The 13,213-nt window shown below is 35.6% G+C and overlaps 1 protein-coding gene across 1 annotated transcript in view; it reads left to right on the forward strand.

Moving 5' to 3' along the window:
- The window catches only part of TM9SF3 (transmembrane 9 superfamily member 3), a 38,391-nt gene extending 25,585 nt beyond the window's left edge, over positions 1-12,806 (forward strand). The window contains exons 7-15 of the mRNA XM_063434850.1: positions 269-435; positions 1,760-1,854; positions 2,960-3,090; positions 6,214-6,353; positions 6,974-7,042; positions 7,623-7,769; positions 8,334-8,417; positions 9,885-9,961; positions 11,409-12,806. Of these exons, the coding sequence (XP_063290920.1) occupies positions 269-435; positions 1,760-1,854; positions 2,960-3,090; positions 6,214-6,353; positions 6,974-7,042; positions 7,623-7,769; positions 8,334-8,417; positions 9,885-9,961; positions 11,409-11,476 (978 nt within the window). The 3' untranslated portion in view covers positions 11,477-12,806. The remainder of the gene's footprint in view (positions 1-268; positions 436-1,759; positions 1,855-2,959; positions 3,091-6,213; positions 6,354-6,973; positions 7,043-7,622; positions 7,770-8,333; positions 8,418-9,884; positions 9,962-11,408) is intronic.
- Positions 12,807-13,213: the final 407 nt, after the last annotated feature.

Consider the following 13,213-nt stretch of genomic DNA (forward strand, 5'->3'; position numbering starts at 1 on the left):
ACAATTTAGGTTTAATTATGTGATTGTAGACAAGTTGGAGTTATTTTTTTATTTTTTTTTTATGTGGTGTAATTCAGACTTCATTTCAGTAGTTTAGAGGATAACAATGTTGGTTTCAACCTTGTGAAATATTTGTGACTTCTACTTCAGGGAATGCTCTAATTCACTGACAACTGTATTTTATAGTTTCATATGCTAATGAACATGTACTTTTGCATATTGTCATTGTGGGCTGTTAAATCACTGTGTTTTTGTTTTTCTGTTGTAGGACAGAGATCTTGGTGATGAGTACGGTTGGAAGCAGGTTCATGGAGATGTGTTTAGACCATCAAGTCATCCTCTTATCTTCTCATCATTGATTGGTTCAGGATGCCAGATCTTTTCAGTATCCCTTATTGTAATTATTGTTGCCATGATAGAGGACTTATACACAGAGTGAGTATTTGTTGTTTTGACTGGTTGTGGTTAAAATACCATGGCAACGGAAACAAAACCTTGCTTATGTTCCGCACATTTACATAGGTTGCCAAACATCAGTAGTCACTACTTTTTCATGCATATTGTCAGATAATTAAGGCGAATTGCATAAAATTACAAACAAGGAGAAATAGAGGGGAATAAAGGAATTACGTTTAGATTTTGTGGTTAACAACATTTTATGTGAAAGTCCCAGGGATTTATTCACTAAATGAGTTTTTAATTTCATTTCAGATTGCAGAGTTTAGGCTTAATGAACACTTGGGTCACCATAAAAACTTTATATAAATGAAGTTATGGTGCCAGGAGGCCACTGGGCACGCTTACCTTAAGGGGTTAAGCCGATCTCTAGGTCCACCAGGCAGCATCCGCCTTCTGAAACGGTTACAAGAAGTGCGGTTTGCTGCCAGTCAAGGGTGGTGCTGATTGGCTAGAGCGGTAAGCTGACGCTTTAAGAATCCATAGCATAGCTCCCTATTCATAAAGCTACGTACTGTAATGCAGTTTCAGAAGATGGATGCGACTTGGGGAACTGGGGATCAGTCCTGGAGGCAACCTTTTGGGTTAAACTGTTTGAGAACTGCTTATCCCCTTATGGCAAGAGAGAACCCGGGGGCCTTCTGGCACCCTAACATCTTAATTTAGATTGTTATTATGGTGTGGAGTATTCCTGTTAAAACAAAGAGCTGAAGTCTTTTTGCCTATGATGACCACAAATTTTCAATTCTTAAAGCCCTATACATTTGAATTTAATAGGCTTAACTAAGCAGACCATGAAAGCACAAAATAACTTCCCCTTTTGTGAGAGGTGAAATCTAACATAGATTTGAAATTTTTTTTTTATTTTTTTTTTTAATATTCATGACTTAGATATTTTATATAGGTGGACTTGTCACTGTGCTGCGTGTATTCTTTTTGAAATTGTTTTTGCATTTGATTATACTATGTGCTTTGTGTTTTATTCATACGTGAAAAGGTCAGTCTGAGCACTGTTGCAAAGTTCATGATGCTTCTTATCTTGAGCCCACTTATTAAACATGAGACAATGCGTCTTAGAAATGTCTACATATGATGCAGACAGGGCACAGATTCAGTTTTACTGCTGGATGTTCTAACTTGTCAAGATATAATGCTTGGTTTAATTTTTTGTTCTTTCTTAGCTTGGCCTTGAATTGCATTGACATTGTACCTATAGTCATACACTTTTTTGCCATCCTTGATCCTTCTAAATGTAATTCCTTAATCCAAACTTTAAAAAAAATGTTGTTCTTTCTTTTCAAAGGCGAGGATCTATGCTCAGTACAGCTATATTTGTGTATGCTGCAACATCTCCTGTAAATGGATATTTTGGAGGAAGCCTTTATGCCAGACAAGGAGGTAATTTCTCTTGGGATGTTTGATCTATATCTTTTAAATATATATATTTTTATAGATATATTCTATATATATCTCTCCCCCTATCTAATCAATTTTGAGAAAAGTTCAGCTATGACTGAAATGTCAACCTATATTTGTACATACTGCACAAAGTAAGAAAAGGTCCTGTAAGTGCACTGTAAATTTACCTGTTTTCTTTAACCAATAATTCATCTAGAAGTCTTGCCAGTTTTGATGAATGAGTCGCATAATGCTACAGTATTTTTGCTGCCTCAAATGTTCCAACGCTTTTAGGGTGGATTTCTGAATTAAAGTAATGGTGGACTGAGAGTTGCACGGATATTTCAAACTTTAGATTACCCTAGTTTTTACAAGGGTGCTCTTACCACCCTAACCACTAGAGTTCATTGTAGTGGGCATGGTGCAGAGACTCTTGAGGTCATTTCTCTGGTTTATGCAAACCATTTTTAATCTCAGTGCAGCAAATGTCTGCTGTCAAGATTAGGTTACATAGTTACATAGTTAGATAGCTGAAAAGAGACTTGCGTCCATCAAGTTCAGCCTTCCTCACACCTGTTTTTTGGTTGACAAATAAAATAACATTTTAGTTTGCATGTGGAATGCACAGGGTATAAGAATTCAAGTAGACAGCCAACACTACAGAGATGGATTCTGCTAAAATACTTGTGTCTCAAGTTTTTAGAAACTCTGAGGCCTAAAATCTTTTTGATGACTCTTAAACCTTTTGTATAAAACAAATGTACCTTCTCTCTTGGTTTCATGCCTCGAAAAACCATTTGTCTCATACAGTCTACTAAAGTTTATTTTTTTTTCAGTATTTATTTATCTGCATAAAGGGTGGATATTCTTATTTCCTAGCATCTGAGAGATTATCTTAATCGATATTTAAATAGTGCCAACATATTCCACAGCACTTTACATTTATAGAATGGTGATACCTGACCAACCGCAATTGACAACATATTAAGATAAGATGTGATAATTAAAAGAGCTGTATGGTTATGATGCTAGGATGGGTGTCTTTGTTATTATGTATGCATATTTATACATATTCAAATGAGTGTGTTAAAATTTATTTTTTTAGGACGTCGGTGGATAAAACAAATGTTCATTGGAGCTTTTCTAATCCCAGCCATGGTTTGTGGGACTGCATTTTTCATCAACTTTATTGCTATGTATTATCATGCATCAAGAGCCATCCCATTTGGAACAATGGTAAGTTTTGATGATTATATAATATGTGTCTGGTGAAGGGAAAAACAAGACTGACATTTAACAGTGAACTGTGCATTTACGGGCATCCAGATGGAAGCACGTGTTAGCATCAAGTTATTCATCCAACGGTAATTATTTATCCTGCTACTGCTTGGGTTGTGGTGGATGTGGGTAATTCCAAAACCTGATATTCACTAGGATGACATCATATTCCCAATTTGCAAACAAACACAAAAATAAATTGAGGATTAGGTTATGTCTGTTTTTACAAACTTTGAAAACCATGGTCTGCCAGTTATTACAAGTCACAGAAAGAAACTTAGAATGTCACCTTCCTTCTAAAAAGCTTGAATGACTGCATGCTCTAGATGTCCACACCTATACGAACAGCCTGGACAGTCACTATAGTCACTCTGGTTGTATTGCATGGGGTTGTTCAAACCAAAGAAACATTTATGCCCAAATATTTCATTCTAGAGGGGGGGGGGGAGAATTGCCTATTTAAAATGTCCCTAGAAGCTGTGTCTAGCTGTTCTACATACAGCTACGGGCAGACCCCCCCCCCCACCCCCAACACCATGATGAGGCATTTAAATCAGGAGCATTTTAAGCAGAGGATTATGCGAGATGTTCATCCCAAAGAACCATTTATGATTTGAACTGCTCTTTACAGATATATTAAAGGCACCCAAACTTCCCAGTGAAGTGGTGTGGGTGTAGTTGCTCTTTAGTTTTAACCCTGCAGTCTGAAACATTGCCCTTTAGTAGATACATCAAATTAACAATTGCAGTGTTAATTACACCTCTAGTGGCTGTCTTCCTGCAAATACTGGGCCAGTACCTCAGTAGTTAGTAGGACCACCAGCGTTAGGAATACATGCTTGTATTCCTAAAACTATAGTGTTCCTTGAAACGGGTAGTTATACAATGGCTGTTATCAGTTTATACTTATCCTTATTCACTGTTTAGTGGACTAGGCTGTGTATTAGCAATGATTGAGCCACAGCAAGACTATATTGCTGGGAGATAAGACTCTTTTCTACTATGAATATGGTATGGGTATGCACAAATAGTTCTGGGACACTTATATCAAATCTGTCGCAAAGTGACCCGACTGCTTGATTGACAGCCCTAGTGGGCTTTAACAGCAATGATTTTTAAAGATCGCTGTCACTGTAGCCCACTCTCCTAAATGATCGTGGTCCCAAGATGCTCTAAGCACCATGCACTTTGCAATAATGCAAAGTGCATGGTGCTTAGACTGACCTATTCAATGTATGCTCACAAGGTGGCGCTTTAAGGTCACTTTAGAAACGTGCCATGCTGCATATTTTGTTTCACTTCTTTAAGAAGAGGTCTGTGTGATTTTATTTTTTGGTATGGTTTTCTAATTTTTTCTGTCTATTTACATATTGCATTATATATCCAAACAATGATGTATACATAATGGGTTTTAAAGCCTTTCGCTTTTTATGTGATTTATGTATGCACATGATGTATGTAATGCATGTTTCTTTGTTTGTCTTTATAGTTTAACTTTCATCTAGATTTTTAATATCCATTCGAAAGTATGTTTAAAATAAAAGAAATTCTGCCATTGCACTAATATAAGAACCTTTTAAGCAACTATTTAAGAATTCGGACCGAGGAAGAGATGTCTTTTAATGTTCGTGGGATTTCTAGCTCAGGAGTTCTGATACGGTGGGGGGAGCGTGTTTCAGTTTGTCAAGCTGTTTAATTCTTGAAATTATTTAGCAAGTTTGATACTGGGTGAAGTTTTGCTGTACCAAGCCAGGAGGGATCTCCAGTTCCTGTCGGAAAAGCTTATAATGCTGATCTTTGACATGTGCTGAACGTGCATTTTCCCAATTTTACATTCCTTGGTAGTAATCTTATTCATGGCTCAGGAATGCTGACAGAATGGCATTCCACATGCATTGAATGCCTTTTTATTTGGTCCTATGGCTGTATTTATTCTTTTTTTTTTTCTTTAAGTACACAACTTTGTCTCATCTGGGCACCCATACTTCATTTTGGAAGTTTACGGGGGTCACACAAGGATTTTTCTTTTCTAAGAAAAGCATAATTTAAGCTCTGTAAACTACATGCCTGGAAAGAGTCCAAAGCAATTGTGAGCTGGTGCTTGGCTTACAAATTAAACCTGCTGTGACTTGCTGGGTTCAGTTTGTATTCCAAGAGTAAAGTTTGAACTGCAGCATCAAGTATGCTGTGGGAGAAAAGCTGTTTTCCGATATTTTATTTTTTAATTTCTTCTATTAGACATACATTTGGAAAGCTATATGTTAAAAGGTAAAGATTGGTAAAATGTAAATTGTGTGACTTTTTACTGTACTTCTTAAACTTCTTAAACATTTACAGCGGGTGGGGGGGATGGTGTTGCGAGAAAGCCTTCAAGGCTACATGCGAAAACAATGTTTGCATCTGCTTAATTACTGCTCGTATATTTTTGACATGTTGTTGCAGGGATACCGTAAAGGTTGTTTATTTTACACAGTCCACTTTTTATTTAACAAGTCCATACTTTGGCTTACATATACATTCTTGCTGTATTTTTTTTTCTTCACATTTCTCGTTTCTATAAGAAGTGGTGAAATTGTGATTGTCTTCAGTATGCCAAATTTACCTTTACCACATGTAAGCTAGGTTATCTTGAAAAAGTTGTGCGAGTAAAATATTTGCATATATCTACATACTTGTCTTGTTCAATTAAAACAAGTCTTATTGGTATTAGTGGTACTCTCGCCCATATTCCCCGCCACCCCCCATTCTCTGCAAATTAAGTATTTCATAAAGATAAAGCTCAGTATGTTTCCTGGGTGGAGCTTCTGCCGTCAAGAAGTGTCAATCCACCACCCAGTGACCGCTGCAGGGAATTGGCTCCATCTATGGAGAGTCTCACAGGTTCCTCCATAGACCTTAAGTGTGTGCGTTGTTGTTCGTCCTCCTCCATCTGGAGTGTTTGCAAATTATGCAAAGTTCCTAATTAGTGACAGTTCCACTTTAATAAAGTATTCTAAGTGGTAGATTTTATATACCATAATATATCTTGGAAATCTTTACCTAATAATAATAATAATAATAATAATGTCTGATGTTTCCTAGGTTGCTGTGTGCTGTATTTGTCTGTTTGTGATACTTCCATTGAACCTGGTAGGCACAATTCTTGGCCGGAATTTGGCAGGGCAACCCAACTTTCCTTGTCGTGTCAATGCAGTTCCTCGTCCTATACCAGAGAAAAAATGGTACGTTAAATACTTTTTTTTTTTTTTTCCTTTCTTTATTCTAAAATTAATATCTATAAAATCTTTTTATTTACTTGATGTTTCCCTGCTATTTTATCAAAATGTTAACTGATGGAAAAGTGACCGTTTCATTATTGCCATACCCCAAAAGGTAAATAAAACGCATTTACGGGGGGAGGAGGAGGTTTTCCAGTGCAATGTCCTCAAACAGTGATAGTTTGGGTGTGCTCATGCTTCTATAGTGGCATTGTGGGAGTAAAATAAATTTGCACGGTGTGCTCTGCGATCAGCCAGAATTAGCTTAAGTTATGGGGGGAGAGAAACAATCCATTTCTAACTTTCAGCTAGCTACCAGATTATGCCAAAAATACAATATGACTGTATTGTTTAACATTTAAGTAGGACAACGTGGAGGGAGAGGTTATAGCACAGTATCACAGCCAAGGTTTGTGCTGATTTTCAAGGCAGTCGTGGTTTAAATAATACCAAGAGGCTTTCCTGAACCACATTGCTTATTCATATCTTCAGCTTTGAACATTTTCAAGAGCGATTTCGACTGCCGAATTGCATGTTTGTTTTCCCTTTAAACACAATTACATTTCATCTTTTGGTTGTTGCAGGTTTATGGAGCCAGCTGTTATCGTTTGTTTGGGTGGAATTTTACCTTTCGGATCCATTTTTATTGAAATGTACGTGTGTTTTTGCTTTTTTATTATCCTTCCACATTTTAAATAGCATTGAATAAAAGCATAAGTATGAACATTTGAGACCTTGTTAAAATATATGGTTCTGTGAACACACTGTCATGGTACATAAGCTCTAAGAAGCACTTTGGTGGCAGACTACATGGTTTATACTGTATTTTATCTTCACATGCATGCAGTATCTTATTTTGAGTTGGGCTATCTTTATCTAAAGAAGTTATCTTTTAAATTAAGCCTATTGCTTTTTAATTTATTTAGGTTTTTATAATTTAGGGTTTTTTTGGGGTAGGATTTCTGACATCACCTTAGTTTCTTTCCTATAGGGGGTGATAGTCCATATTGCACTAGGCTTTGCACTTTTCTTTTGTTGTCCCTGTCTGTATTCTGGAAGCTGCTTACCAGCTATACACACAACCTCATTGCACACATGCACGATTTTAGTACATAAAAGAGGAGTGATAAGTCTGTTTGCCTGGATAGTTTGGACATTTTCAATGTCCTGCTCTGGGGCAGCATTCTACTTTATACAACACTTTATCTATTTATTTTTAAATTCTATTCACAGGTATTTCATTTTCACTTCATTCTGGGCGTACAAGATCTACTATGTCTATGGCTTCATGATGCTGGTGCTAGTTATCCTCTGCATTGTGACTGTTTGTGTAACCATCGTATGTACATACTTCCTACTAAATGCTGAGGATTATAGGTGGTAAGTAGTCTTGTAATGTTTTAATTTCACTGCAAGAGAATTGTTTATCATAAGCCACAACAGATGACCATATTAATGTGTTCAAAATCTTTTCCTTTTTTTTCTTAGTTTTTGTAAATAATAGAATTATGTCTAGATGCTAAAGCGAAATTAAAGTTTTAGATTGCATAGTTATTGCCACTGTCACTTTGAAAACTGCCTTTGCTTGGTGTGTTTTTCTTTGTTTTATACCTAACCTTTGGCATAGAGAGAGTGTTTGGCATCATTGGGAAAGTCACTCAATACACCCTCTTTTCTGCACTGTGGAAAGCTACGTGCTTATCAGTTTAACTATTGAAATATTAGGTTTTCTTATTGGTGTTTTTTGCATGCTTTTTACACATTTTAAACATTGTGGTTTTATCCTCTATATCTCTTTAAACATGTTTAGTAAAATCTGTGATTTGTTGGGGGTTGTCTTATTGGCTTATGCAAATGATTCACAGAACCTCTTCAAGTTGAGTTTTTATTTGTTTGTTTTTTGCTGTTCCTTAGAATTTCTAACCAAATTACATTTTCTTCCAGGCAATGGACAAGCTTCCTTTCTGCTGCTTCAACTGCAATCTATGTTTACATGTATTCATTTTACTACTACTTTTTCAAAACTAAGTAAGTACGAGTCCTTTGCATATACTTGTTGCTGCTAAATAGTATCCCTTCTTTATTGATGTGTTGCGACAAACGGCCTTGTAGAACATTTCACTTATTTTAATATACTAAAAAGTATACAGTAATGAATGCCGATAGTTGTGGTTTCTTCTATTGTAGGTTTAACAATATAAATTAAAGGGTTACAGCCCGCTGTAGGTTTTATGATGCCAGGAGTACCTTTGCCTGGTTCCCTGGCCTATCTTTTTAGCAAGCACTAACTTAGTCCCCACTGGTCTTGAAGGCTTTATGGTGGTCCAGTTATGCATGCTGGTTTCTGCAGAGTCATGGCAGATTCATTGGCTGAGAGCGTAAGCTGACCGCTCTCAATCAATGGCTGACGTGCAATGAAAGTTGCATATTATTGACCTTCGCCATTCTGGAACTCTAGTTCTGAGCTGGCTGATGACACGCCAATGACACTGGTGAAGGTAGAGTTAGCAGAGGGGTTAAACTCCATATGTGCAGTGCTCCAGAGCGAAACACTGCACATACAGACTCCAGGCACCGTGACTACTTCAAATCATTATTTATTTATAAAATATTTTACCAGGAAAGATACATTGAGATTTCTCTCGTTTTCAAGTATATCCTGGGTAAATCATTGAAGTGGCCTTGGTATTTGAAGTAACACTTTAATATTTTATCCACAATAAAGGCTAACCTATTCGTTAAATCTGAACACAGATCGTGGAACCAAATGCCCAACTCTTTTAATGCAAGCATTGGAAAAGCATTAATAAGTGTATTGTTTAATTTTTTACGCAGGGTTTTTAATACTAGTGGTTGATTATTTTGGCAGAGATTGGTCCATAAATGGTCATTGTAGCTTAAACAGTAACAGAATTTATTCTGAGGAGGTTTTACCATCTGTGTATCTGGCACGTCACACGAAAAGTACTATAGTATGAGTGGCTAACCGTTGCGAATTGCAAGGTGTTAATGAATGTTCACGAGTTTAAAATGGTAAATTACTGGCAGAATATAATGTAATCAATCAGGCACAATTTATAGTTGGGGGAACAAAATCAAGGGTTTATGCAGTATGGATTCAGTGCTGTAATGGCACTACTGAAATAACTTGGTTTGTCACTTTATTAAACATTTTTAGAACATCTACTCTCGAGTTCTGCAAAATCTTTATTTTACTGCAATTAGTTTTTTGTTAATGCAATTCATATTACTGTATCATAGTATTAAAATATATTCCAATGTGCCTTGTAAATGGTATTCATGTTAGAGTGGTTAATTGATAATGTAAGAAATCGTAATAGTAGACATTTTTTTTCTTATTTAGATTGATTTTATGGTGCATATGTTAATTTCCTATTACTTGACTTTACTGTTTGAAGTAAATCACACAATTAAGCTTGGTGTCTCAGTATTTTGCATTAAAATTAATTACATTTTCTTTTCCTTTTAAATCAGGATGTATGGATTGTTTCAAACATCGTTTTACTTTGGATATATGGCAGTATTTAGTACAGCCTTGGGAATTATGTGTGGTAAGTTTTGGTTTGTTTGCTTAATTGATTAATGCAAACAAATTCATAATTTTGCATTAAAGTTAAGTTTAAGATATTAAAATATAACTTTTCGGTGAATAACTTTTTTTCTCTAGGTTATATAAACACTTAGTGGACATTTTATGTACACCTGCTCATTGCCAAAACAAATCATGTGACAGCACCTCCTGATATTCAGCAAGTAAAGAGGTTTTGTTGTTGCTCTGCAAGACATTAGAGGAATATGTGTGATATGAACGTTTTTGACGAGGAATGCTTGTTGGGGCCAGACTCTGTGATTCCAGCAGCTCATAAACTGATGCCCTTGGGGGATTTTCATGTACTCTTGTGTCAAGAGTTTACAGAGAATAGTGTGATAACTAAAAACATCCAGTGAGCTCTGTTGGTGGGAGAAGCAAAAAAAACCTTGGTAGTGATAATGATAGGCCAAAGGAAACTGAGCAGACTCATTTAGGGTTATAAATAATAGGTGTCCTGGTCTAAAGTACTAAAAGTGGGGCAGTCACCATTGAGATTAGTGTAACCAGTAAGCACATTCGTTTGGAGACTGGCCATTTTTTATTTTTATATATATATATATATATATATATATATATATATACACACACACACACACACACATTTTATGGCAAATGAGCGGACTATGCAGGGACACTGTTAGGATGCGGACTATGCAGGGACACTATTGATTATTCAATAGACACACTTACTATTTACACTTTTAACCTCAGGTGGCGGTTATTCTCGCAGTGATTCAGTGGTTATGGTACACATATCCGGTCTCATCGTTTAAAATTTGAGAGTTATTCACCAGTGTAAGCTGGAGTTTATCTATTAAGTTACTTTTGAAAACTGTTAGGAATACAGATTTGTATTCCTAACGCTATAGTCTTCCTTTAACCCTAAATACGCATAGACCGATACATATATGCAAATACGTTTGTGTTTAAAAATTATATTATATTAAACTATTCTAATGTGTTAAATTGTTTCATTTGTTTTGCTTGTAATTTTTTTTTGGCTGTCCTTTTCCCCATGTACTTGTTTTCCTAAACTTAACAGTAACTTACCGTTCAATGGTGTGCATAATTGCCTGATCACAATATAAATGGCAGATTTGGAGTAATCTATGGGACTGCAGTGATGCTCTTGAGTCGTCGTGGACTAGAATCCTTAAATGTTGCCAGCACTTTGTAAAATATACAATGCAAATAATGAACTCCATTTTGGAGGCCAAATTTGTTTCCATCAGTAATAGACGTCAGTTGTGCCTAATGTTGTGCCCACTGAAAGTACATTTCTTAACACCGTTATTACAAAATATTTTTTCACATAAAAGGTAGTTGTGTACAATGGTGGCTTTCCCTGTTTATTAATTATTTCTTGCCTTCAAGTTTTTTTTTTTGTTTTTTTTCCTTTATCATAGGAGCAATTGGTTACATGGGAACAAGTGCCTTTGTCCGGAAAATTTACACTAATGTGAAAATTGACTGAAGAATCCATCAGGAATGGGAGCTGTGGACAAGTTACTACATTTTTTCTGGGGCGGGGGGTTTCAAACATGCACATGAGTGCCAGAAGAGATTGGGTTTTAACACTGAGTACTGTGTTGGTCTCCGTTTATGTGGATGGCTTAAAACGGCATCTATTTCATTGATCCTAGGTTCTTACTGACTGCTTTCTCCAACTGTTCACAGCAAATGCTCGGATAATATGCAGTAAGCATTACTACAGTACATGGCTAATCTTCCCAAAAACTAGCTCATTAAAGATGAATAGACTAGCTCTCTTCAGTGAAGAGGACAAACAGTTTATTTAAAGCATTTGTTCCATTAAATAAAAAGAGGGAAACTTGGCTGCTCAAACTAGTTGATTAGTAGTCTTCTTGGTACCTTCTAAAGGCTATAGGAATGCTGTTTCATGAAACTTCCTTTAGTTTTTGTTGCCACTTTAAATATGTACGTTTATATTTTGACTGTGGTGTCCATTGATTTGCAGTGTCAAACACACCTGCACCTTTTCTTTGTTTAGAAGTTTTAAAAACAAAAAAAATATTAAAAACAATCCTATATGTAGTATAACAATGTTCTGTATCTTTGGACCAATTTCCAACGTATTTATCTCTGAAATAATCAATTGAAATGGCAATTTAAGAATCCATCCAAAGTAGGCTGAAAACCGGTGTTCTCGGCACTGCAATTTACTGTATAGCTAAGAAAGGAAAAAAAAAATGTTAAATGGATTTTGTTTTTATAACTGTTTCTGGGTCTAGATTAAAAAAAAAAAATAACATAAACAAAGCTTTTAACTAAATTCTTATATTACACCCATTCTTCCCAATTAATAGTTTGTTTCTATGTTTTGAAATAAGTCTTTATTTTCTTTGTTTTGGGGTGTGAATGAAGGCTTTTCTTAAAATGTAAAAGGGGAAATAAGTGTAAATAACATTAAATAATGTAACTTAGGTTTAGATCCCAAATGTATTTGGATGTACAGGTTTATTACGGAGTACTTTTTTCTGACAATGATTCGATGTACAAATTCTGTGGTGTCTGGTGGCTTTTTACATCTTGCCTGCCATTGCATGAGACATTGGTTTTTTTCTTCATAATGTGTGCGTGTCAGGTTTAATTATTTTTTTATTTTTTATTTTGGATTTCTTTTTATTTTTTATTATTTCCTTCTGATGCTCTTACAGAAAAAAAGTCAAATTTGTAATTTAGAACATTTAATTTTTGTTAATCCTGACTGGACACTTGTGTAACATCTGAAGCATTGTGGCTTTGGAGTGTTCAGAGAACTGAAATAAAATTTTCAGACAAAACGTCTTGATTATACACTTGTTGTTTTTATTTTTGGACACATTCAGGAACAGTTGGGATGAATTTTAATATATCCGCTCCTTATAATGTGTGCGGTTTGCAAGGGCGTTTGCTCTGACTGGTTGAATTGTGACCCTTCCACCACTCTAAGTTAAAGTTTATATGTTGCCATTTATTTATTTTAAGTTGTTAAAAACTTTTATCGGATCTAAGCCAAGCAGTGTTCAGAAAAATCAAATCACTTGCTCCTCCATATGAATGTTTGGTATTCCTGCTTAAACATGATTGAGACTGTTCTTCTGAACAAGGCTGTTCACATAGCCTGTTTCTGTATGTTCCAAATGTACATTTAGTGATTGGCCAGCAATGTGTAATTTCTTTCTATGTAAATATGCATATGTAGATCATT

This window comes from Pelobates fuscus, chromosome 10 (assembly GCF_036172605.1).
Source record: "Pelobates fuscus isolate aPelFus1 chromosome 10, aPelFus1.pri, whole genome shotgun sequence".
In the NCBI taxonomy this organism is placed as follows: Eukaryota; Metazoa; Chordata; class Amphibia; order Anura; family Pelobatidae; genus Pelobates; species Pelobates fuscus.